Source organism: Lepidochelys kempii, chromosome 11 (genome assembly GCF_965140285.1).
Source record: "Lepidochelys kempii isolate rLepKem1 chromosome 11, rLepKem1.hap1, whole genome shotgun sequence".
NCBI classification, from domain to species: Eukaryota; Metazoa; Chordata; order Testudines; family Cheloniidae; genus Lepidochelys; species Lepidochelys kempii.
In genome coordinates, this window is record NC_136390.1 from 66,157,494 (window position 1) to 66,185,018 (window position 27,525).

The 27,525-nt window shown below is 43.3% G+C and overlaps 1 protein-coding gene across 6 annotated transcripts in view; it reads right to left on the bottom strand.

Moving 5' to 3' along the window:
- ERBB4 (erb-b2 receptor tyrosine kinase 4) overlaps positions 1–27,525 on the bottom strand; it is a 974,133-nt gene that overhangs the window by 417,313 nt on the left and 529,295 nt on the right. For all 6 annotated transcript variants that reach the window (XM_073306718.2, XM_073306716.2, XM_073306720.2 and 3 more), the window contains exon 3: positions 11,589–11,775. In XM_073306718.2, the coding sequence (XP_073162819.1) occupies positions 11,589–11,775 (187 nt within the window). The remainder of the gene's footprint in view (positions 1–11,588; positions 11,776–27,525) is intronic.

The following is a 27,525-nucleotide window of genomic DNA, read 5'->3' on the forward strand; positions in this document are numbered from 1 at the left end:
ATGGCCTCCTATCATAGATACAGCTTACCTTGACATGTAAGGGAGCATGTAAGCTTGACATGTAAGCTTACCTTGTATGTAAGGGAGCAGTATGACTGCTCAGAGCTCCGGTACGAAACTGCAGAAAAACCTGAGTGTCTCTGGATTAAGTTTAGAAGTGTGTGCAACAAGAGTGATGTAGTGGTGGGAGTCTGCTATAGACCACCGGACCAGGGGGATGAGGTGGATGAGGCTTTCTTCCGGCAGCTCACGGAAGCTACTAGATCGCATGCCCTGATTCTCATGGGTGACTTTAATTTTCCTGATATCTGCTGGGAGAGCAATACAGCGGTGCATAGACAATCCAGGAAGTTTTTGGAAAGCGTAGGGGACAATTTCCTGGCGCAAGTGCTAGAGGAGCCAACTAGGGGGGGTGCTTTTCTTGACCTGCTGCTCACAAACCGGGTAGAATTAGTGGGGGAAGCAAAAGTGGATGGGAATCTGGGAGGCAGTGACCATGAGTTGGTTGAGTTCAGGATCCTGACGCAGGGAACAAAGGTAAGCAGCAGGATACGGACCCTGGACTTCAGGAAAGCAGACTTCGACTCCCTCAGGGAACGGATGGCCAGGATCCCCTGGGGGACTAACTTGAAGGGGAAAGGAGTCCAGGAGAGCTGGCTGTATTTCAAGGAATCCCTGTTGAGGTTACAGGGACAAACCATCCCGATGAGTCGAAAGAATAGTAAATATGGCAGGCGACCAACTTGGCTTAATGGTGAAATCCTAGCGGATCTTAAACATAAAAAAGAAGCTTACAAGAAGTGGAAGGTTGGACATATGACCAGGGAAGAGTATAAAAATATTGCTCGGGCATGTAGGAATGTTATCAGGAGGGCCAAATCGCACCTGGAGCTGCAGCTAGCCAGAGATGTCAAGAGTAACAAGAAGGGTTTCTTCAGGTATGTTGGCAACAAGAAGAAAGCCAAGGAATGTGTGGGCCCCTTACTGAATGAGGGAGGCAACCTAGTGACAGAGGATGTGGAAAAAGCTAATGTACTCAATGCTTTTTTTGCCTCTGTTTTCACTAACAAGGTCAGCTCCCAGACTGCTGCGCTGGGCATCACAAAATGCGGAAGAGATGGCCAGCCCTCTGTGGAGATAGAGGCGGTTAGGGACTATTTAGAAAAGCTGGACGTGCACAAGTCCATGGGGCCGGACGAGTTGCATCCGAGAGTGCTGAAGGAATTGGCGGCTGTGATTGCAGAGCCACTGGCCATTATCTTTGAAAACTCGTGGCGAACCGGGGAAGTCCCGGATGACTGGAAAAAGGCTAATGTAGTGCCAATCTTTAAAAAAGGGAAGAAGGAAGATCCTGGGAACTACAGGCCAGTCAGCCTCACCTCAGTCCCTGGAAAAATCATGGAGCAGGTCCTCAAAGAATCAATCCTGAAGCACTTGCATGAGAGGAAAGTGATCAGGAACAGCCAGCATGGATTCACCAAGGGAAGGTCATGCCTGACTAATCTAATCGCCTTTTATGATGAGATTACTGGTTCTGTGGATGAAGGGAAAGCAGTGGATGTATTGTTTCTTGACTTTAGCAAAGCTTTTGACACGGTCTCCCATAGTATTCTTGTCAGCAAGTTAAGGAAGTATGGGCTGGATGAATGCACTATAAGGTGGGTAGAAAGCTGGCTAAATTGTCGGGCTCAACGGGTAGTGATCAATGGCTCCATGTCTAGTTGGCAGCCGGTATCAAGTGGAGTGCCCCAAGGGTCGGTCCTGGGGCCGGTTTTATTCAATATCTTCATAAATGATCTGGAGGATGGTGTGGATTGCACTCTCAGCAAATTTGCGGATGATACTAAACTGGGAGGAGTGGTAGATACGCTGGAGGGGAGGGATAGGATACAGAAGGACCTAGACCAATTGGAAGATTGGGCCAAAAGGAATCTGATGAGGTTCAATAAGGATAAGTGCAGGGTCCTGCACTTAGGACGGAAGAACCCAATGCACAGCTACAGACTAGGGACCGAATGGCTAGGCAGCAGTTCTGCAGAAAAGGACCTAGGGGTGACAGTGGACGAGAAGCTGGATATGAGTCAGCAGTGTGCCCTTGTTGCCAAGAAGGCCAATGGCATTTTGGGATGTATAAGTAGGGGCATAGCGAGCAGATCGAGGGACGTGATCGTTCCCCTCTATTCGACATTGGTGAGGCCTCATCTGGAGTACTGTGTCCAGTTTTGGGCCCCACACTTCAAGAAGGATGTGGATAAATTGGAGAGAGTCCAGCGAAGGGCAACAAAAATGATTAGGGGACTGGAACACATGAGTTATGAGGAGAGGCTGAGGGAGCTGGGATTGTTTAGCCTGCAGAAGAGAAGAATGAGGGGGGATTTGATAGCTGCTTTCAACTACCTGAAAGGGGGTTCCAAAGAGGATGGAACTAGACTGTTCTCAATGGTAGCAGATGACAGAACGAGGAGTAATGGTCTCAAGTTGCAGTGGGGGAGGTTTAGATTGGATATTAGGAAAAACTTTTTCACTAAGAGGGTGGTGAAACACTGGAATGCGTTACCTAGGGAGGTGGTAGAATCTCCTTCCTTAGAGGTTTTTAAGGTCAGGCTTGACAAAGCCCTGGCTGGGATGATTTAACTGGGAATTGGTCCTGCTTTGAGCAGGGGGTTGGACTAGATGACCTTCTGGGGTCCCTTCCAACCCTGATATTCTATGATTCTATGATTCTATGACAGAAGGAGTTTCTGTCATGGTCGGAATACCACCTCCCTGACAGATGTTAGCTACGTTGAGAGAAGCCCTCTTCTGTAGACACAGCTGCAGCGACACTGGAGCATCGGCACCATTCTCCCCCCACACTCCTGACAGATATAGCTATGGCGGGGAGGGATAGCTCAGTGGTTTGAGCATTGGCCTGCTAAACCCAGGGTTGTGAATTCAGTCCTTGAGGGGGCCATTTAGGGATCTGGGGCAAAAATTGGGGATTGGTCCTGCTTTGAGCAGGGGGTTGGACAAGATGACCTCCTGAGGTCCCTTCCAACCCTATGATTCTATGAATAGAACTTCAAGCACAGAGTAAGCCTCAGTGACTGAGCAGTTACAGACCCTATTGCAATTACATTACACAAGGAGGCAGAGTTGAGGTAACACAAACAACACAGTGCCTCACTTTGCAACAGAGGTGGCTTTTTGATCATTTGTCTTACGGTGTATATTTGTGCACAAACACAAACATATATTTAGGCTGCACATGAAAATTAATATTTGGTCAGTATTCATCTCAGATTTTGACAGCTCATTGTTGGATTTCTAAACAAATAATGCCTCAAAAAGCCATATCTATTCAGAATGGCATTTCCTTTGGAAAGAAAACAACATTTGATACGACATGAAGGCAATTTACAATAAGTAGCATATAGTAGTATGGAGTATAGTTGACTACTCTATGGATTCATAAATTGGACCAGAGGTCAGTGACCTATACTAGTAATTTGATGTCACACAATGCTGAGTAGTCCTGCTCTATACATAAAATGCTAAGGCTGTTGAGTGACGGAGTTTGCAGTTAAAATGAACAATTGAGATGTTAGGCTCTAAGGCCTCTGACAGAAGTATAGCAAAATAGCTGGCACTGACTTGTCAGAAAAGGAGCCCAAAAAAGAAAAAAACAATCAATCTACACATGGCTCTAATCTAGAATGCATGGACTACTAGTGCTGGTAACAGGCAGGGGAACCCAAAACATCCTAGTACTTCACTGGTAAAAGAAGAATAACTAGCATCAGCTAGTATTAGAAGTAGCATTTGAAGCAGGAACAGCAGGCCTGCTCCACACAGTGCACTGAAATATCCTAATACTGACGTGTCCGGTATGAATTTTCAGATGAACAACTGACAAGATTAGCAGGTCGCCAAGTGAGTGTAAAACCCTCTCCCGATCAGTTCATCATCTGCCCTGGATGCAGCAGACGTCAACTTAATGCCACCCTTTCTAATCATTAGGGTTTTTTATATGTGTAGGGTAGGGAGGCTGAAACTAGAGCTGAATTTTTTTGGAAAAAAAGGTGTGTTTGTTGGTTTTGTTTTGAAATTCACCGAAAATTGTCAATATTTTTTATTTTTTGCAATGAGCATTTTTCAATTGGGGGGGAATGTTTAATAGAAAAAGTGATCAAAAGCATTATCAAAATGGTTATTAGATATTCTTCATTTAATGAAATTGGACTTTTCGATAAACAAAATGCATCAAGGTTGTCAACAAAAAATGTTTAAATCCACACACAAAAATGATAAACGCTCCAAAAAAACCTTAACTAGGGATCCATTTCCAATCCTTCAAAACAAAATAATTTCATTCCCCTCTTCCCCCCGTCTCCCCGTAACCTAGATTTCCAGGTTTTAACCATCAAAATTGAGGCCGTTAGGCTGTATGTTAACTATATGAAGTATTAACACTTTTTCAATCAGATATCTTAACAATAACGTTCTTGCAAGGATGCATAAATAGTAAGTATGACTAAACAGGAAAATGCAAGTCAGCATTTGGAAGCCATGTATATGTTACTGAGATCTCCGCTAATCAAAAGCACTACAGAAGAGCTGAGTATTATTATTATTAACTGATGACTCCAAAAATCTATTTAAAACCCTTTACAGATTCTAAGCCATTCAGGTTTTTACAGACACATATTTACATTTTCCTGCCCATTTGTAGATTATACAATTCATCGTGGCTGATCTTTGTCATGACATTTATCTTCACACAAGAAAATATGGGATACCTCAACAGTAGGTGTGGCGCTTGTGAATTATCCTTCCATTTTTGCCTTGCCTCACTCATGAAGATAAACGTCACAATGGAACTTATTCATCAGCTGTTCGACATACACGGAATACCCCCTGTGTGGGCACTGATTATGCCTTTCATTAGATGAACTAGGGTTGACTGCCTCGCTACACGGTGAAGTCAGAAATGGTTTGCACTAGGTCATTCCCAATGAATGGAGGGAGAAGGCATAGTCTTGGTCTACACATAGTGTGTCCTGTTAATACCACACTGTATAATATGTTCAATATTTTAAACTTGCATTTTATTTTAAGGGTACCTGGCGGAGATTATGAAGGTTGTAAGTGGAGCCCAGCTGAGATGGCAGCAGCCAGTTTGTTAGTATAACATCTGCTTGCTTTTGATGCATATGTGGAATAATTGACTGTAGATTTCAGAGGTGTGTGATTACATTTTTATATTCCAATGTGAGAAATATGTTTTTATAGCCCAGATTTCTGGAACAGCTTCAAATTTCTAGGAACTGATCCTACTGTCATTTCACAGACAGAACTGCCGCTGAGGTAAATGGAAACTTTAAGTGTCAACTGATGGTGGAATTGAGCCCTTTGTGAGGTATAAATGTAGAATATAACAGAGCATTTGTATGTATCATTTGAATATAGCAGATAAGGTACAAAACCCAAAACACTCCAAGTTAAGTTCAAATATGAAATAGCTCTTGACACAGATCTGACAATAAAAACACAGCTGTTGACAACATACTGAAAAGAACACAATACTTGGTGAGAAAAATCTAAAATGTTGTCTTTGTATGTGGGAAAGGGATTCAGTCATGGGACTTGGTTTCAGTCTGTGGCCACACTAAAAGGAGGGAGCAGTGCCTTCGGTTACTAAAGGCAGGGGCCTGTGTTTGCATGTGTATCTCGTACAGCACTGAGAACACAGCTTCAAAGTCTGCTGGGGGCATCCATGCACTAGTGGAAAGAATGGGACTGTGAAGCTTGAGTCCACATCTGTCACTAGAGGTGGAAGCATCCTCAGCAGTTATATGATGAGTAACATCTAGGAACCTCATTCACAGACCAGGACCCCACAGAGGTAGGCACTGTACGAACAGAACAAAGATGCCTTAACTGTTTGCACAGGGCAAAAATCCAATAAAGAGCGCTTCACCAGGTTTTCATGTCGTTCAGAGGGTTACACCCAGGCTTTAATTAGCTGCAATAATTGTACCGTGCAAGGTTTAATCTGCTGAAGTCTGCAATGAAGCAGAAGCTGCAGGAACTGGCACTAGTAGGGATAATTTCATCTTAAATTAAATACAGGACTGGGGTTACGATGATTGTTTCTGACTTTGATATAGAGCTGCTGGGATACATAGACACAGAGGTGAAAGTGGGCCGGTACGGCATACTGGTAAAAACTGGCCGCCAGAACTGGCCCATACACAGCCGATGTTAAAGCACTGTTGTGGCAGCACTTGAACATTGATCCCCCTTTTGCGCCCCCCCCCACCCCCCCGGGCCACCAATGGGGCGGGCAAAAGGGGCAGCTGCCCCGGGGCCTGGCGATTTAAGAGAGCCCAGGGTTCCCGGCCGCCGCTGCTGCCATGGCAGCGGCCGGAGCCCCAGGTGACACGGGCTGGGCAGCATGGAAGGGCTGGCTGACCGCCCCAGCCCTGCTCCTTCTGCCCAAGGCCATGCCCCACCCCTTCTGGGGGCCCAGAGCAGGGCCCCCGTACTGATAAGTATTTTATCTTACTTTCACCCCTGCATAGACGTAAGTTCAGAGCTAATCCAACCCTGAAAGGTGTAATGTCATCCACCTCCACAACCCCAGGTTAGTTTTGCACAGCTTGGAAGAATAGTAGGTATTCTTAAATTGTGCTGAAGATGTTAGTGCACGTGGGTTAAATATTAGCATGCTCTGGAGATGGGATTTACAGTATGAAGCAGGTTAAGAGAAAAGATAGCCAATGCATCAGCAGGATTCCAAACGGCAATAAGCCATGTGCTCTCTAGACAGTATTTTGATTATCTGGAAGTATGCAAAAGTCCATCTTCAGCCCCAGGAAACTGTTTTTAAGCACTTAGAGGAGGCTAGGCTTATTTCACATACCACGTCCTGGGTAATAACATGAAAGGGCTCCATGCTTGTAAAACTAAACTAGCTGTTTATTAAGAGAACTATTTACGGAGATGATGCAACTGCAGCTAGCATCACCTAGACCAACCTCCTGGTGCCTCCTCCAAATTCTTCCTGCCTGCAACTTATGCTCGTCCCTCCAAATTCCATGCAAGTTGTTACAAGGCTAAAAGTTAATGGTGCTAGCCACTTTTCTTCCTAGAGACAATGACACATCTTGAGCAACAAATTCCAAGAGAGGGTTTGTAGAAACGTAAGTCAGACGACGTGGACGCAATCACCAATACTCAATAATAAGAAAGTGCGGAGGCTGAGCTAAGAGTGGTGTTATGAGGCTTACTTGAAAGAAAGGAAAATGAAATTATTTACTGCATAGGTTTGATGCTGTGCCAGTCATATAAAAGTGGCCTTTACAAGGGATGTCTCTGAGTCAAACAAACAGTGAACTGGAGCATGACAGCTGATTCAGGAATGAAATCCTGAGCTGGGAACTTAAAACGGCAGCTGTTTCACCCTTCGAGCCAGCAGAGCCATGGCTAAGTGCTAAAAAAACCCAAGCCCTCTACCATCTGTTATGAATGCTCTTTAGTCTAAGAGTATGTCTACAGTGCAAAATAAAAACAAAAGGTGTGTTCTTAAGTCAGGTTAGCTAACCTGCATTCGCTAACGTGGGTTAAAATAGCATTTAAGACATAACAATTTGGCTGTTAACCCAGGTTAGCAGCTCAAGTTAAAGCCTATAGGGCAGACGGTGGTTGAACACACATTTTCGTGCAGCATAGACATACCCTAAGTTACATGAAGCTACAGACGATCTGGATGAACATCTTATATCAGAAGGGTTGGAAGAATCCTAGGACTGGAGAGAAAGGAATGGTAAATTGGGAGGTGGGGAATAGGAGAAAAGTAGATGTAGGGTTTTGGGGACTAAGAGAAGCACTCAGACATCAGAGTGATGGGCATAATAGAGAAAAGAGAGAACTCAATCAAAGCCGTTATCTGGTTGATGAGATGAGTAATGCCACAGTTGCATACCAGCCCACTCTGGCAGGGACATCATTGCTGAAAAGATGTGTCTACTGGATACGATCTGCTACTGGGGCTCAGAAGCCAGTTACTGTCTATGCTTCAAGGCTACCCTCTACAGATGTATTGGCACCACAAAGGGAGCCCAGTTACTTAAAAGGTGGGTTGTTAAGCTCTGTCTGCCCTCATTTAGAACCTAATGCTGCCTGGTATTGCAACTGAACTCTGATTGTTTTCTCTCTAGGAGCTATTGAGAGGACTGCAGTGATATTTCGGGTTGGTTTTTTTTCTTTTTTTAATATTTTAATGCGTCAGATTCTCTTTTGTAGCTAGAAAACATATTCTGTTAGCAGTAAATCATAGGAAGTTACAGATTACTAGGGTGCTGATGACATACCCCCACAGGTGGAAAGTAACTATTTTTTCTGTCTCAAGCTTTGCAATGCACCCAAGGTAGTGCACTCTTGTGTAAACCACAACATGCTTTAGTTCTTGTGTGTGTCTATAGTTGCCTGAAATAGGTCGCTTTGAGGATAATGCAGAACAGGGTGATAAGGGAGGGGGCGGTCGCAGATCATGGGAGGAAATGTCCCAAGGGCCCAAGTGACTTAGGAGTGTAACTTCCAGTTTCAGAAGTGACTGAGGCTCCTAGGAACTTAAGTATGATTCAAAGTAAAAGTTTTCCGAAGTGCCTTAAGCCCAGATTTTTAAAGCTATTTAGGCATTGTTGAGTTCAGCATTGCAGTGCCTAGCAGATTTAGGGGCCTAAATGTTTCCCAAAGGATTTAGGCACTTGAGTCTAAATTCCATCAATGCCGAGCACAGCAATGTTTATATAGCTTCAAAACTCTGAGCCTAAGTGATTTATGCTCATAAGTCTTTTGGAAAAAAAAAGTTACCCATATTTCCAGAATGCCACTGTAGTTCAGTATGAGGATATAGCAGACAATATAACAACAATGGGGACATTTGTGAATTGCTAGGTCAAATCAGTCTTCTTTTTGTCTTTATAAAAGCATCTGCTTATTTCAAGCATGGCTGTAAAATTCAGCTAGACATTAACGAAAGAGAACTATTGGCACCCATGTCAACTGTGTTATATAACAACTCCATAGAAATGCCTAAACTCAGTTCAGAAAGGTTGAGCTACACCTTTGTGTACTGAGGGCCAAACTTCAAATCCAGTTGGGGTTACAGTCTGTGGTCTGTATTTAGCCACTAGCGGAGAGATTCCATGTCACAAAGCCACCAGAGTGTGGTATAAAGTGATCACCGTTGATAACCTCTCCTCAGGAGGTACCAACGATAAATGAGGTGGCTTTGAATGAACTCTCTAGACAAGTTTGTACAGCAGCTACCTGCATTCTTTATATGCTAAGCAGAGTTACCAGTCTGACTGTCAATCTCAGACACCAAAGTCCAGACCCTGAGCGGTCGTCAATGGTCACAGCTCTGTTGAGCTAGGTTAATCTGCACCACCTCAGGATGATATGGCCTCACAGTCACCAATTAAAAAAAAAAATGGGCTATAGTGCCAATTCTGAAGACATTTTTGCATCAAGAAATCTGCCCCAGAAGCAATAAATAATGGATAACTGACCATCATAAAGCCACTACTGTGCATATGGCTTTGAAACATAACTTTGTGAAAGTTCATCTGCTCTTTCAAATATATTTCTGCTTCACACAAGCTGGAGTTGAAAGAGAAGCGAAAGCATTAGCGAGAGTAAAGGAAATGCTTTAGGTAAAGTAAGTGGAGGGGGAGAGCTAGTGCTATATTTTGGTTGAATACTACCAAACAATGATGAAGTGAGCTGTATCTCACGAAAGCTCATGCTCAAATAAATTGGTTAGTCTCTAAGGTGCCACAAGTACTCCTTTTCTTTTTACCAAACAGTTGCATTTTAGCCATAGCTCTCACTGTTTCCAGGGCATATGCCAGGCTAAAATACAACTGTTGGGTAGTATCCACCCAAACACAGCAGTCCTGATCACTACTGGGGTAAACTGGTGCAGCTCTGTTGACTTCAGGGCAGCTATGCCAATTTACACTGGCTGAAAATCTGGCCCTGCTTTTTGAAGCCTGTTTCATATCTACATTTCCAGCCATTGAACCTTTCCTTCCAGGTTAATTCCTTCTAGCCAATACTATAATTTGGACCATTCCTTCTAGTCAGTGACATCCTTTGGACTGTGAAATCACAAGATATTGGATCAGAACCAAAAGAATCTCTATGCAAAAGAATAAATGGACACACATTTGACATCAGGAATTATAACATTCAAAAACCAGTAGGAGAACACTTCAATCTTCCTGGACACTCAATAACAGACTTAAAAGTGGCAATTCTTCAACAAAAAAACTTCAAAAATAGACTCCAAAGAAAAACTGCAGAACTGGAATTAATTTGCAAACTGGACACCCTCAAATTAGGCCTGAATAAAGACTGGGAGTGGATGGGTAACTACAAAAACTAATTTCCCCATGCAGATACTCACACCTTCTTGTCAGCTGTTCAAAAATGGGCCACTTTGTTTACATTGGCCTCATTAGCATCACAAAAGTGATTTCCACCCCTTTTTGTCAACTGATGAGAATAGCCTACTTCAACCTCAATTGAATTGGCTCGTTAGCACTGACCCCGCTACTTGGTAAGGCATCTCCCATCTTTTCATATGCTGTGTATTTATACCTCCCTACTGTATGTTCCACTCCATGCAGGGGTGAAAATAAGTCGAGTGACTTACCGCTAAACTGGGGCCTGCTCTGGAAGGGGCGGGGCCTAGGGCAGAAGGGGTGGGGCTGAGGGGGTCAGAGCCAGCCCCAGTGCACCCTGTAAGGTAAGTGACCCCCTCCTCCTCCCCCTCCCCCACCAGGGTAGCAGCAGCAGCCTGGGGCTCCAGGGGCTATTTAAAGGGCCCGAGGCTTCCCTGCTTGTACTGCTCCAGTCCTTTAATTAGCTGCCGGAGCCCTGGGGTAGCGGGGGCTCCAGGGGCTATTTAAAGGGCCTGCAGCTCCCCTGCTTCTAGCACTCCAGTCCTTTTAAATAGCCCCCGGAGCCCTGGAGTAGCAACGGCGGGGCTCCGGCAGCTATTTAAAGGGCTGGGGCAGTAGAAGCAGGGGAGCCCCGGGCCCTTTAAATAGCCGCCGGAGCCCCGCAGCTGCTACCCCAGGCCTCTAGCAGAGGGGGTCTGGAGGCAATTTAAAGGGCCTGGGGCTCCAGCCACCTGCTGGGAGCCCCAGGCCCTTTAAAATGCCCCCTGGGGAAGCCGGGCTACCCCAGTACGGTGCACTGGCTTCTTTCACCTCTGACTCCATGCATCTGATGAAGTGGGTTTTAGCCCACAAAAGCCTATGCCCAAATAAATTTGTTAGCCTCTAAGGTGCCACAAGAACTCCTCATTGTTTTTGCTGATACAGACTAAGATGGCTACCACTCTAGGCACCCAAAAGGGAACTAGATTAGACAAATCTATAAATCTTTTAACTACATAAAATTTTCAACATGCCTATCTTTCTAGGTACACATATGGCCCCTCTATAATGCTAGTATCCAAAGCATCTGTATAAATATTCAGCAAGCTCAGCTGCCACCATGACCAATCAGTTATTTATAGGTGTTTTCCTTACCAGTCAAGTTCTTCAGGCCAAGTTCCCTGAGTCCAAAATTACCATCCTTTCTGTAGTTAAGAAATATCTCCAAGGCATATCGGTCCTCGTAGAGTTTTGTCCCACGAATGATGCGTAGGTTCTCTAACGGGAGGTACTCAAACTGATTCAATGCTACCAGGACATATCCTGTGACTTCTCGGATAGACTGAAAGAGACAGAAGCAACATCCACGTTAGAAATATTTCCCTTTTAATTGATTAAATGTTTATGATTTCCACAGCGTTGGTCAACGCTACTACGCCACAACTGAGATTTCAGTTGCTCAGCTGAAAACAAATTATGTATAATAACTTGTAAAATAAATGTTTAAATATAGACACTGATGCTGGTTTGAACAGCAGAAATCAAGGGCCAGCACCTAATGTCAGTGACAAGGTGCTTTCTGAAACTTGCATTATTGTGTATGCGTTCAAGTTTGATATTTTAAGGGGTACTTTCTTGTTGAAATATGTGGTGGTACATTTCATATCTGAGATTAGAATCTGGTTCTGCAGCTGTGTCGTCCCATAAATCCAGGTAGCACTGTGTACGTACCAGAAATGAGAGAACACACACGTGTCAGCACAAATAGCTTTTTGTATAGGAAAAGAAGCTATTTCTGGGATTGGCAGGTTAATGGGAGTGAATTTTGGCAGAAGAGATGGTTGGGACATCTGTGCATAGGAGAGGGAAAGGGACAAGAGAATTGGTTTGGAGGAGTTAAACAAAACACCACAAGTTTGCACTTTTAACTAAGTGAGACCGATTTTTGAAATAAAATTAAACTTTTTTTTTCCTGTTTGAAGTGTTCGAAATGGACCCATTTTATCTGGCTCCACCCCCCAACTTTTTAATCAAAAACATTGTCAAAACTGTTATCAAAATGAGTTACCAAACATTTGGTTGACTGAAAACCTGGCTTGAATCAAATGAAAAATGTTAATGACCACTTTGATCACATTTGAGAACATTTTGGTTTAAAAAACATTTTTTAAAAAAGGCACAACTGCCCCAGCCCCCCCAAAGACAAAAAAAGGTAGACCAATTAAATAGGCCGTTTGACCAATAATCATCCCCAACCCTTTCTGTTCAAAACATTTCAACCAGTTCTAATTGGTCCCAGCTGGGCAAGCAGCTTTGAATGGGAGCATCTCTACACTTGCCCAGAGCTCTGCAGACTTCAGCAGGGCTTCAAGTGGCACAGGGGTTCATCTGCATGGAGTTACTTTCCGAATCCCCTACATGTTGTCTGTCAGTTACTGTTTAGCTATCGTGTCTATTTAGACTCCAATCATGCAAAGACTTCTGCATAAGCTTAACTTTAAGTGATTGAAATCAAGGGGCTACTTACATGCTTGACGCTATGTATGTGCACATTTCTTTGCAAGATCAGAGTCTTAAATTGCAAACAGTATTAGACAGTCCCTGCCTAAAACAATGCGCACACATACAATTCTGTTCAATGGGGCCAGTTCCTGAATAGAGCCTCCAGTCACTACCCTAATAAAAATGTGTGTTAATAATGATATGTATACAATCAAACATTTACCATTATAAAGAAAAGCAACATAGATTTGTGGGACTCGGACATTTTCAGTTCCCAATGTATCAAGAAGCAGTTGCCCTATTTTTATGCCCGATTGAGCACAAATGTTTTAATTAACTTTATAAAAATAATAAATATGTAATAGACAAGAGATGTAATGTTGGCTACCGGACTATCACATAAGGGTGGGTTATATGCTTTGCATATTCTGGCCTAATATTGTCTCATTAAAGTCAGATCCTTATATTGCAAGTGAAGTTATTAAAAAGGCTCTGGAGCAATTTCAAAATCTGTTCAGCATCCAAACAGATCACGGTGTCATCACAGGAATTTGATAACCCAATGAATTTCGCTATGTTGGGAGGTGTTTAAGCTTGGCAGAATTTTGATTTTTTTTTTAATTTCAATTGATATCATCAATGTTTATTTTTAAGCATTTTTCTGTTTTTACAGATTTCAATTTTCACAGCTGCATGACATTATGGGGAAGTCAATTATTTAATGACAGTAGACATTGAATTCAAAAAGTTAAAGCTTTATAAACCATTAAAACTGTCAACATCCCATGTCAAAATATACAGAGCAAAGATCCTTAAAGTGAGGAATTATTCCTGTTTATTGTTCATTCGCTAGTCCATTTGTAACAAGCCTAATTCAAAAGTCTAAATCCCTGGATTTTGACTCCAAGTTCAAAGGGAGCATTTTTCTTTACCTGCCTATGTGTAAATATTTTTGTCATCAGTTTGTGTTTGTATGGTTTGTATGGATGTTTGCCAACCTTCACCAATAGAGATCTAATCCTTCCAAGCCTATGTATAGTACAATAGCCCTATGCAGAGTTGTTTTATATCCTGGGACCCTAGCTTCATTATCATTAGAAGACTTTCAGGCATGAAAGGGGGGAGGGAGAGCTCAGTGGTCTGAGCATTAGCCTGCTAAATCTAGGGTTGTGAGTTCAATCGTTGAGGGGGCCATTTAGGGATCTGGGGCAAAAACTGGACCTGCTTTAAGCAGGGGGTTGGACTAGGTGACCTCCTGAGGTCCCTTCCAACTCTGATATTCTATGAATTTCAAGATACGTCTTGGTTTTCAATTCAATTAGGGTTTTCAATTTCAACAGGACAGTTCGGTTTACAAAATCTCAGAAGTTTATTTTGCTTCAAACAGAAATTTCCTGAAAAAACATGTCTCTCCCACCACTCATTTGCTTGCTTTTTTAAACTTAAAACAATACTAAAAATATACTTATGACTTCAGTTGCTCTGCTGATGCCCTAGGAATGTACTGAATGTTGAGATGCATTAGAGGGGCACTGTCAACTTGGAATCTAGTCAATTTAAAAAAAAAAGACAAATTAAAAGCAGTTTCAAAAAATGAAAAACTACACCTGCCAATTTTTGAAGTTTATAACCAAATTTTCCTATTTTTGAAATATGTCTTCCTTGTTGCCATGTGAAAAGCCCACACAAATAACAGATGTAAATTGACTGATGATCACTGTGATTCAGCAAGGCACTTAAGTTTTTCCAAATTTCAAAAAATTCAGAGGAGTTCCAAGGCTGGTGGAAAAATTGGGGAAGGGGAGTGCATTCACAATAACGCCTTCCTGCCCCCCCCCATTTTTGGGCAAAATTCTCATGAACACTTTTGATGAAAAAAAATCACATCCAACATTCATAATGTTCACCAGCTCCATTAAAAATCATTTTTGCCCAGAAAACATTGCATCGTCTACATTTATTTTGGAGGTTCGAGGGATAGTTTCAAGCAGCTCCTTTTAGCTGGGGACTCAAGCGTGAGCAGGATCTGGTTCACAAACTGAATTGGGTTGGGAATGTATGGTGGGAGATGCCTTCCTCTCTAGTCCGACCAGTGAATACAAGATATGCCAGTAAGCTTCCTTCCCTCACTGCCAGAGGATAGGGCTGGCCCTTGAGCTATGCATTTGTGTAGGAACTCCAAGAAAACGCTAAACAAATCAGTTATGCTAAGAGTTTTCATCTCCACTGTGAATTTCCTGGTTGTTGGTTCAATATAGACATACATAATAAGATATTATGGCAAGTGTCAATAGATGGCATCGTTACACACTAGGAAACAATATGGACGATTGTGTGAACCAATATTCAGTCTTGGGAAGATGTGCAGCTGTTAGTTTTGTTATGCACAAGGCTGTGTAGCAGGTGCTATGCCACCTGCAGGAGAGTTCGCTCTCTGCCTTGGTCTGTAATTGGAGTCAGAGTGCCTCTGAAGCATGCTGAGATTCCTGAAAGAAGGGATTGTCTTGCATGCTGTTTGTAACTACCTCTGTTCCAGGACTGGTGTGTGTGTGACCAAAACAAATTTAACGTAGAACATACCTCCATCCCATTCATAATGTGTCCTTTTGGATGTCATTAGGGGAAACAGGTCACATTCAGTACCATTCCCACAGTCTGTAAGCACACAGGGTAGAGTCTACACTGCAGCAAAACACCCATGCCCTTGCAGGATCCCAGAGCCTGGGCTCAAGCCCAAGCCCGAACATCTACACTGCAATTCTGCAGCCCGAGCCCCACAAGGCTGAGTCAGCTGATACAGGCCTGCTGCAGGTGTTTTATTGCAATGTAGACATACCCACTGAGACCTGGTTACAGATCAGCTACAAGATAGCAGGGCTGAAATATCTATTTCTCAACCTTCTGCCTTTTGAGAGCATGTGAGTGCATAACTCACTTAATTGGGCTATACATTCTTTCCCAGGATTTGGCCCTTATCACACTATTTGCCTGGCCAAAAAAAAAAAAAAAAAAAGAAAGAAAAAAAGCAATGTTAAAGTAATGCAATTTCCATTGTGCTTCATTTAGCATGGCTTTCATTTACTTCCTTGTTAAACTTAGCCTTGCATATGTGCAGATTTTTGCAATTCTGCTGATTCACTGATGCTAGCTCTTCACACCTGTACTTCTTGAGTGACGTTCAAAATGCACATTCAGACACCACCAGTTCAAAAGTCAATATGGACACTATGCTCCAAAGATAAACTGTTTAGAAGTTCTGCTTTGGTGTTCAGAGTAGGGTTGCCAACTTTCTACTCCCCCAAAACTGAACACCCTTCCCCACCCCCTGTCCTGCCCCTCCTCTGAGGCCCCACCCCTTCTCCAAGGCCCCGCCCTGGTCACTCCATACCCCCCCTCCCTCTGTCACTTGCTCTCCCCACCCTCAATCACTCGCTTATTTTCACCAGGCTGGCTCAGGGGTCTGGAGTGCGGGAGGGGTGACGGCTCCAGCTGAAGGTGCAGCCACAAATGAGGAGTTCAGGATGCGGGAGGGAGCTCCGGACTGAGGCAGTGGGTTGGCATGAGGGAAGGGGTGAGGGCTCTGGCTGGGGGTGAGGGATTTGGGGTGCAGGAGTGGGCTCCAGCCTGCAGGGTGGAGCCGAGGGGTTTGGACGGCATGGGGCTCTGGGCTGAGACAGGGGGTTGGGTGTGGGAATGGGCACGGCTCTGGAGCGGGGCCAGAAATGAGGAGTTCAGGGTGTGGGATGGGGCTCCAGGTTAGGAGCCGAGGGGTTTGAAGTATGGGAGGGGGCTCTGGGCTGAGGCAGGCAGTTGAGGTGTGGGAGGGGGGGTACGGCTCTGTGCTGGGGGTGAGGGTTCTGGGGTGGGGCCAGAAATGAGGGGTTCAGGGTGTGAGTGGGGGCTCCGGGCTGGGACAGGGGGAATGAGGATTCCAGCTGGGAGTGCGCGCTCTGGTGTGGGGCTGGGGCTGAGGGAGTTGGGGTGCAGGAGGGTGCTCTGGGCTGGAATCAAAGCATTTGGATGGCAGGAGGGGGATCAGGGCTGGGGCAGGGCAGGGAGTTGGAGTGCGGGGGTGTGTGAGGGCTCTGGCTGGGGGGTGTGGGCTTTGGGGAGAGGCTGGGGATGAGGGGTTTGGGGCAGGAGGGTGCTCCAGGCTGAGATCAAGGGGTTCAGAGGAAAGGGAGGGGATCAGGGCTGGGGCAGGGGGTTGGGGTGCAGGCGTGGGTCAGGGGTGCAAGCTCCAGGTGGCACTTACCTCCGGGGGCTCCCGGAAGCAGCAGCACGTCCCCTCTCCGGCTCCTACACAGAGGCGCAGCCAAGCGGCTCTGCGCACTGCCCTGTCCCCAGGCACTGCCCCCGCAGCTCCCATTAGCCAAGAACCACTGCCAATGGGAGCTACAGAGCTGGCGCTTGAGGTGGTGGCAGTCCGCAGAGCCCCCTTTTAGCAGTCATTGCACATGGTGCTCTTAACAGTGTGTGGGGGGGTTTTACAGTTTTAGGGAACACACAATGCTTCTGAAAGGAACCAGTTTTACAGTACTTGTTAGTGAATTCCTTTATTTACACACTCGGTGTGGTATTTTTGGGTCGCGGTTGTGCCATTTACCCCTTTTTGGCTCACCAGCGTTCTTCGGCAGTTCTGGAGAGATCACCTCTGGGTGCACCAGCAATCCTGGACCACGTCGGCTGACACCGCCAGCCAGGAGGCCAAGCGTTGCCAGTTTGGATGCAGTTCTCACCAGCCTGCTCAGAATCTGATCCAACTCTGACTGAAGTTGGTAGAAAGACTTCCATTGATTTCAGTGCAGATTCCTAGTTTTTAAGGTCAGAAGGGACCATGTCATATGAATTTTGTACCATTCAAACCAAGACTAGGCGGAGCTCGAACCTCTCACTGCTTGCACACAAAGCTGACACTTTCCATAACTCCACCACCCTGCTGCACAAAAATCTGGGCTAGTCCAGTATAAGGACATAAGAACTGGAGCTGAATTTTGCTGGGCTATCTCCTTACTGTTCAGCTCTCTGTGTGGTCCCCATAATATAGAAAAGGAATGACTGAAGGAATTAAGGAATGACCTGAAGCAGGTGGTCTTTCTACATTCACTGCTTTCTGTTCAACATCAATCTGGTTCTCCACAGCTGCACACTGCTTCACATCCCTGTTCTCCTTTATGGGTGGGCTCCCTGGCTGAAATACATCTCCGATGGTGCACTGTAGTCATGGGACTCCCATGAAGCACCATGCCAGTTCAACCTCAGGGGTAAGCCCACTGGGGTCAAAGGGAATATGAGACACCTTGGCTATAACTGCTATGAAGCATTGCAGTAGCTGAGGCAGACACAGGTTACTATCAAAGTGACCCCAAACTAATTATTTTCCTGATTCAAAAACCTTTCCCCCCTGAAAATTTGGATTTTGCAGAAACTGTTTCCCAGCCAAAAAATAATTTTGATGGAAAGTCCCTGGCTAGCTCTATTCATGGTTACTTCCCAACCATGAGGCATAATCTTCTTCATCAGTATCTGATGGGAGAGGAAACAGATTGATGTTACCCACAGTGGTGTTCATTCTGAAGTAAACACAACCTGGCAGCCCAATAACATGCATTCATGAGAAGTTGCCTCCCTATATCCGGGTGACTTTTTTTTTAAAGTATAGATTTTAATTAAAAGACCTGAAAACCCTCCTTCGTTGAGGGAGGAGGGATGATGTTCACACAACCATGACAACAGATGCTTGGGTGGTGAAAAGCAGATGGGAAGACTCTTCTGAGGAGACAAGAGTCAGAGGCGGCCGCTTCTCTGACTTGGCTTGTTAGGTTTTTGTTGTTTATTTTATTTATTTATTTTTAAAGGAGAAACAGTGCATGTTTCTAGGAGAAAAAAGCAGCAAACCTATTAGAACATGGAAAGTTTAACTCTTTACAAGCTAGCTTTAAATGTTTGTCAAGGCAAAGGATAGGAGTCGGATATATTAACAGGAGACAAATATTCATCCCCCATTAATATTCAGTCTGTGAGACTTCAGTGTTCTCTGAACCATGAGTCCCAAATGATTGGTGTTTTCCTTACACATACAAGCCAGCAGAAGGGAAAACTTATAGTGTATAATGCACATTTACTTGTCAAGGCAGCAGTGTGTAGAGGGCAAGGCACAGCAAATATATGTAGGTCAGATCAGCAGGGAAGAGAAAAAGCTTCCACCCCCCACCCCCATCTTCTATTATTCCCTGGAAGTGTTCAGGAAAAAAGTATATTCATTTTACTCTCGCTCAGTGGATTACACCTTATACGCTCCGATTCTGCAGGTAAAGCACCTTCCTCAGGGCTCATATCAGGTACATTAATCCACATACCAATTTCCCATTGTCCTCAATCTTCTCTCTGCACACAATCTTTTTAAAAATGTAATATCACAAGCGTGTTCCTCAATGGCAATAAATCAGATGTTGAGATTAAAAGGAAATGATAAACAGAAATGTCTTAAAATTAGATTTTGTAAAACCAATCTTTTGCCAAACTAATAGACATCTGATGTCCATGATTTGTGCTTTAAATCCCAATGACGACTGGTTTTAAAGCAGTAAACGCACTCTGCATTGCTAACCACCCAGGCACGGCAGCAACAAGCATGCAAAAGTGACACTGGCTATAAACAAAAGCAAAATGAACGTTATTGATTTTCATTGGCCAAGATGAGAAGAATGCACAAAGGAAACAAACAGGCTGAAGTAGTGAAAATAAGTGAATAATAATAGTGACAATAAAGATTTCTAACACACAGTTCACATAATCACACCAGAGAACAAAACCTGCCACCTCAGAGAATCCCAATCCACCCCTGCTCCTTCCTCTTGCCCTCTGAGAGGAATAAATTATTACTACCATTGTCATGATACAGCTTAGTCCCAGCTGTACTCCTGGCTAAGTAAGCTGGCCAGCCTACAAAGTACGTTGTTTTCTTTATTAAGCCATGGAGAGCTTGCATTTACCAGGTCAGTTAGTTTTATTTAAACATTACTTGACACAAGAGCAGCCAGAGCCTGCGGTTCACTGCAGCCCTGCCGTCCAGAGCCTCACATGCCAAAATGGAGGATGATCCCTTGCTACCACCCCCTCACCAATACAAAACAATCACCACTGCTCCGCTTGTTGAGTGTGCAAAGCCAGGATCTACCCACTTCCCACCTCTCTCTGTCTTATCTCTGGGCATTGGCTCTCCGCAGGGAGCATCAAGTTCCTATTTTTCCCAGGACTGTAGGGACTGAGCAGGTCAGTAAGAAGAACCTTACTGGTGACAATGTAAGCTCCTACCAGTGGGTATTCACCCTCAACACAGAGCCACCGGCTATGCTCACTTGCTCAATAAGCAGTAGGGTCTACCACAGGCAACCCTTACATCAGGTTGGAAAGCACTTGTATTGCTCACTAATGTTACAATGCTAAGGTAACGGGTACACAATCTAGCTGTCTCAAATAAATGCAAAAAGTCTGGCTCATGTTCCATGGATAAATAGATATTTCAAGGGCCAAACCACACGTCTGCTATTTATTTGGTCTGGGGCGATATCTTTTGAGGAAAAGATTTGGTTTTCTAGCCTTCGCTGCAGACAATCGGTAAACAAGCAAATGGAAGGATGAAACAAAAAAACACTCCAAAAATCTAATTATTGTAACTCTGGATCTTCTTCCTCTCTCTCTCTCTCTCTTTCCCTCCTCTCTTCCTCTTTATATTACATAAAAGTTAGTGGCTAGCAATCAACTTTTTGTTCTGTGTTTTCACAGCGCCTAATACTATGGAGTTCTGGTACATGACTAAGGCACTTAGGCACTACAGTAAGAAATATTAATAATAAACTGTCTCCTCAGCTGGCAAATATGGTGAATGGTAAGGCAGCACTGGAGGCTGAAAACATGCAAATCCAACAAATGAAAGGTAACCTCTACATTATTTCCATCCTGATCAATTATGATTAAAACCCCGATTCAGCTAGGCACTTCAAGCACGTAAATGCATCCCTATTCAGCAGGCATTTAAGCACTGCTGAACCTGCATGTTGCCAAATACCTATAAGGCCCCAATTAATCTTTCTTCTAATTGGCTAAATATTACTGATGTAGATGAAAAGCACAGAGCACGTTAAAAAAACCTAAGTGGCTACTTATAGGTGTTGCAGGGAACAAGATAAAGGAAGGTTTTTCACAAAGACTATTGAACAAAGCCAACTTGCAGCTATTATTGGCCTCAGCCAGATTCAGACCAGTGATCTAGAGGTGGAAAGCTCTGTATCATATTCTCAATCCCCTAAAACATCCTGTCACCAGACTATTTTGATTCCAGAAGAGAGAAAGTAGTATTAGAAGCAGAACTTTACTGTCTCTCTGCCACCCTTGTATTTTACTCCTTAGCTGTAATTAAGGTGTCAAGATTTCTGGGTTTATTTTCTCTGAAATTCATTTTTCATTTTATGTAGTTCTTCGAGGTGTGAATTTCATTTTTACCAGCTTATAAAAAAAAAACAATTCAAATTAATTTCCAAAGATCTTTAGTGCAAATTTACCTCCTCCCAGTGACAATTTTCAGTTTGGAAAATGCTCTCTGTTGTTTAACAGAGGAAAAACTATAAACTGCAACCTAGATTTTTCAGCACCTTCCATCTCTAGATCATCATCAAATAGATTTTATTGTGGAAGTGCTGAGAAATGCTTATCAGGATTGGGGTCATTTTGAATGACAACTGTGGGTGAAATCCTGGCCCTGTTGAATTCAGTAGTAGTTTTGCCTACCTAGATGTATTGTTTAACTTCTCAGCAACACACTCTAGGATGTAATCTGACAGACAAGCTGAACAACCTAAAGAAATGGAATTACTAAAATCAATTATTTTCAATGCTTATTTTCAAGATGCCACACTGTGAAAACAAATTCAGGGGAATTCTATCAGTTAAAATCTAAAACCAGAAACTCTAATTGTAATTAATGCTAGCTGAGCACAAGTAGTTTGGAAAAGGAAAGTCAAAGTAAATTCTGTCAATGAGAAACAAGAGAGGAGGTTGTTACTTCAGATCTTTAATTGTTCTTTTGTTCTGACACAAAGGAAACCTAGTGAAATGGAGTAAAATAAGAGAAATTTTTGTCTTTGATTCAGAACAACAGATCAACAAACAATTAGGACAACTGATGTTTCACAAACACTGTGGATTTTATTTTTTTAACGTTCATTGAAAAAAGACAGACTTGTCGTAAAGGCACTTAAGCAAATTGTGTTCTGTTCTTGGCTCTGTCACACAGACTCTGTTTGACCTGGGACAAGTTACTTAATTTCTGGCCCTGATTCAGGAAAGCATGTAGGCCCAGATTTTTTAAAAAGTATTTAGGTGCCTAATTCCCAGTGATTTTAATGAGAGTTCATCACCTAAATACCTTAAAAACTGGCCCGTAAGCCTTTGCTTAAAATTAAGCATGTGCTTTATTGAATTCAGGCATCTGTTCCCCATCTGTAAAACAGGGATAACAGCAACATTGTGTGAGGGTAAATAAATTGATGTTTGTGAGTTGCTGAGCTAGGATGATGATGTAGAAAACATTTTAGTGTAACAGACGTTTTGTACAAAATAAGCAAGCCCTGAAACTACTTTGATCTGCTGGAGGGAAAAAGACAGCCAGAAATACAAGGACAGGATTTGAAACAACATTCCAGGATAATTTTGCAATGAGACTTTTTTACTCTAATTCATAAACATAAAATATGTAAATAAATGGTATAATGGCTATAAGAACATAAGAACAGCCATATTGGGTCAGACCAATGGTCCATCTAGCCCAGCATCCTGTCTTCCAACAGTTGTCAATGCCAGGAGCTTCAGAGGAAATGAACAGAACAGGGCAGTTACGGAGTGATACATTTTCTGTTGTTTGCTCCCAGATTCTGGCAGGTAGAATCTTAGGACACCCAGAGCATGGAGTTTGTCCCTCACCATCTTTGCTAATAGCCATTGATGGACCTATTCTCCATGACTCGGTGTAGTCTCATGAGAAGGATCCCTGAAGAGGGACAGGGAAGGGGGGTGGGAGGGAGGGAGGGATGTAAAGTGGATAATGTAGCATAGTATTTTAATCTCCATGACCTACTTGTCTGTTGTAATCCACCACCAGGCCTGTTGGAAATGGGAAAGGCAGTCTTTAGAAGTGGGAAGGTAGGCAAAAGGTTGCAGCTTGCAAACTAGAGGTGAGAAGGAGTCGAGTCCTTGACCAACCTGTCAAAGTTGTTGTTTTGATGATGACTGGGTACTCACTGAAAGAGGGGGAGGAGCTCTCTTCCTCTGTAATTTTTGTCTCTTTCTAGTGGGTTCAGTGGCTCTGAAATCCAGAGAACTGCCAAATCTTCTACTGCTCATAGAAGCATATATACCCAGAGACCTCAATGTGGCCCTGGCATCCTTCAGCATATGCAGAGGCTCATCCATAGTTCCTAAGAAGTGCTTTTGACCATCAATTTGGAGGTCTTCAACAGTATTCTGAACCTCTCTCAGGACAGCTAGAGCCACGACATCCCACACATGACAACCACTGTGGTGGTGGATCTAGTGGCAGTATTTGCAGCATCGAAGGACTCTTGGAGACAGGTTCTGGCTAATAACTGACCCTGTTTAATGATGGCCTGGAAGTACTCTCTATGCTCCTGTGGAAGATGTTCAATAAAGGTTGCAAACTTGATGTAATTCCTGAAGTCATACTTGGCCACAAACACCTGATAGTTTGCAATCCAAAATGGAAGGTCTCATATGGATATGCCTTTCAGCCCAAAAGGTCTAACCTCTTCTGGTCCTTATCATAAGGGATAGACCTGGAGTAATGCTGTTTACCCCATCGTTTATGGCATCCAACCCCTCCTCCCCCCAGGAATTAGGTCGGGGTGAGAAAACAAACATTCTGAATCCTTGGGGAGAACATAATATTTCCTGTCTGCCCATTTACAAGTTGGCGGGATGGCAGCTGGAGTTTGCCACAAAGTCTTTGATGGATCCTGGGGCGCTTCATTAATGGGTAACACAACCCAGGTGGGTGTTGCCAATTGCAGGATGTCAACGAGCTTGTATTGTGAGTCTTTAATCTCCTCAAGAGGTATCAGCCACCCTCTTCACAAGGTCCTGGAATTGGCAAAAGTCATCAGCCATTGATGGTCATGGAGACATGATTGCATTGTCCAGAGACAAGAATAAAATGAATGTTTGTGGGGTGGCCTTTTTATCTGCCCTGGTCTCCTGTTCTTCAAGGGACTCCTTGTGCTGGGAGCTTGGTGGAGGAGACTGTGAAACCCTAATTTCCTGGTGCAAATTGCAGCCAATACACCATGCAAGGATCCCAGTTTTGCTGTTGTCGAGGGGCCCATATCAGAGAGGGGGTGGTTGCCACCATCCCTGCTGTGGACAAGGATCCTTGTCAAAGCATGGGTTCCTGGAATGATGCGGAGGGGAATCCCATACTGATAGGGAGGAGACTGATTTAATGTCTCTCCTTCATCCTCTCCTAAATGTCTTCCAGTGGACGGACCCCAGGAAAAAAGAGCAGAGAATCATGTGGTACTGGGAAGCAAGGATAATTGCTGGGGTGTCACTACTGAGAATCATTCGGTACTCATAAGCTGTGTGAACTCCAGCTTGTCTAACACTAACAAGTCCCTGGAGTAGCAGAATTCCTGCAGTACCAAGTAGGTCGATACTGATGCAGCGGTTGAGGTGAACAGTAGTGTTGATCTGGAGCACACAAAGGTGGTATCTGAGCAACCAGTTTCCAGTTTTTCTCTAAGTATAGAGGAAATTATGGTAGGTCAGACACAGTTGTGTAGTAACTGTTGGCAAATATATTTTTTAAAATGCTTTAGCTATTCCATACATTATATAACCTGTATGATAATTGATAAACAAACTCCGATTTTCAAAGAAGCTTAAGAGAGATTCAATGGTATTTGGGTACCTAATTCCCTTAAATGCCTTTGTCAATCCATCCATAATTATGAGAAATACATAACTAATGCTGACTTTGTTTGTGGGAGAAAAGACTCAATTTAGAGACAGTGTCTAAACACTGCCCCTCTCTCTCACACACATGAAATGTGTCTCAAAACAAATCCTATGTTGTCTTTTCCCAGGATGAATATTCTTCTTTTACTTCAACGTTGATGAAATTATGATCTTAAGCCCTTCTGAGCATCAGTGGTTTGGCAGATATACAGTACAAGTGTCAATGGAAACTCCCTCAAGTTTGAACACAGCGATGGATTTCAGGACACAGATCATGAAAAACAGTTTTTCTGTGGATGGATCCAGAAGCAAATGGTGCATCATCACAGGAGCTGCCTGTCAGTCATGGAAAACATAGTCCAACGTACTGAAGTTACAGCTTTAATTCAGATTTGTTAAGAAAAATGGCACCTTCGCTAGACTTCTAAAAAAACCCCAAAAACGAAACCAAAATAATTGCACTCAAGATAAATGAAGGGCTCAGCTATGATTTTGCCATCAGCTGTGTGTTAGACTGCTTCAGAAAGAACCTGAAAACCACATTATGACTTATGACATTCAATATAGCAGTTAGAAATTCTGAAGCAAACGGTTCCTTATACCCATATGATCTTTGTAAATTGAAATACAAAACACTAATAACTTCAGCAACAGACTGATTGGCTTGAATGTAATTATGAATTTTTTTGCTGGAATTTAAAGTAGCAGTTAATTAATCTATCATTTAGTAAAGTCCCAGGAGATTTATATGTATACATATATAAACATACATAGAACTGCATAGTTTATGGAATGTTTCTTTGGGGTTGCTGATCCATGATTTTGTATTTCATATGGTAGATTTGGACTTTCTGTTGACACTTCTGTATGTGGACTTTTTTGGTAAAGTCAGCAGATATAGGATAATTTTTTTGCCAACCAGAGAAATCATGATCTGTGCTCTTAAATAATAAATTAGGTTCTAAAGATCAATTCTCAGATTATATATTGGGGAGATTTAAACACTCAGGCAATTGCCAACATGGAATCCAAGATGTGGCAGAACAATGTCAAACTGGCAGGGGGCAGCACTATAAATGATGTTTTGAGTGGTGGTTGTGACGCTGGCAGACCGGGTGCCAACTCTGTAGGCATCACCTGAGCACTGACAGATTCATAGCTGGAAACCAGATCAGCTCATCTATATATTAGTATTGTTCAAGATAGGTGTTAGACTTGTAAAAATGTGTTTAGAGTCTATATAATGTTTGTAAGTTGCTGCATGCATTAATCTCACTTGTAATGTCTGTATCCCAGGCTATAAGGTAATAAGAAAGTTTTGCTTTATAATGGTAAAAATGTCTGCTCTGAACTTGTGAATGTAGGCAGGAAGAGTGGTTCCCCTGGCCAATAAGAAGGACTATCAAAATTAAATGGCCCATTGTAGGACAAAAAACTTTGTCGATTGCCCCATCCATCCAAGAAGTAGTAATGTGCAGGAACACTTGACCCATCGATTTGAACTCTGGGGAAAGGACATACAAAGATGCTCACAAGAAGAAATGGTTCTCTCTTTGCTGTTTGGCCCCTTACAAGGGCTGGAGCTAAAATATCCCCAGGGTTAACCTGGATTAGACCTAAAAGACATTCAGTGCTGCCAGATTATTACAACTCTGGCATCTTTTGGCAGACTCATTCAAGGGTGCTGGAACAGTTTTTTTAGTGGGGGGTGCAGAGAGCAATTGAATCAAACTGTAAACCCTGTATATGAGGGAAACCACTTCAAGCCAGAAGGTGTAGAAGCACTCCCCCGCATCCATAGTTCCAGCACCTAGGAACTCATTTGTGCTTATATGCTGCCTGCTAACCTGTAAATAATTCTCTCATTTCTTTTTCCAATTAATAAATCGTTAGTTTACTATAGGATTGGCTAGGAGTGCAAGCGCAAGGTATAAATTGATCTGGGGTAAATGACTGGGCTCTTGGGATGGGGAGCAACCTGAATATTTTGTGAGTGTGTGTGCGTACATGTGACCATTTCTCACTAAGTCTAGCTTGCCTGGGTTCTGTTACCGTGATCCAGAAATTTACATTTGTTAACAGGTTGGTGAAATCTAATTATAGAACACACCACTAGTTTGGGGTGTCTGCCCAGCTTTTTGACAGTCTGCCCTGAGGCTGGCACTCACGGTCGTGAACCACACCAGACAGCGTGACAATGGTGACTGAAAATCCTATTTGGAAATATCTGAATTGATTTGTTCAAAATTGATGGAAAATAGCAATGTCTATGGAGGTCAAAGTATAGCATTTGCTACAAGTCTTGCAAATAGATTTTTAAAGAAGAATTCAAGTGTTTTTTGCCATTTATTAACTCTGGATTTGAGATCTTACATTTTTCTTAGGGTCTTGAGGTTAATGAGTAGAGAAACACCAACTTAAGCAATACATTTGTGATTGTTTTACAAAAAGAGAAATTATACTCTAGCGCTAGGAGCTGAGTTGGGTTAGACTGACATCCGAGAGTCTCTTCCAAATAATTCTTCCCCATTGCAATATCATGCAGCCACCACCTAAGCATCCC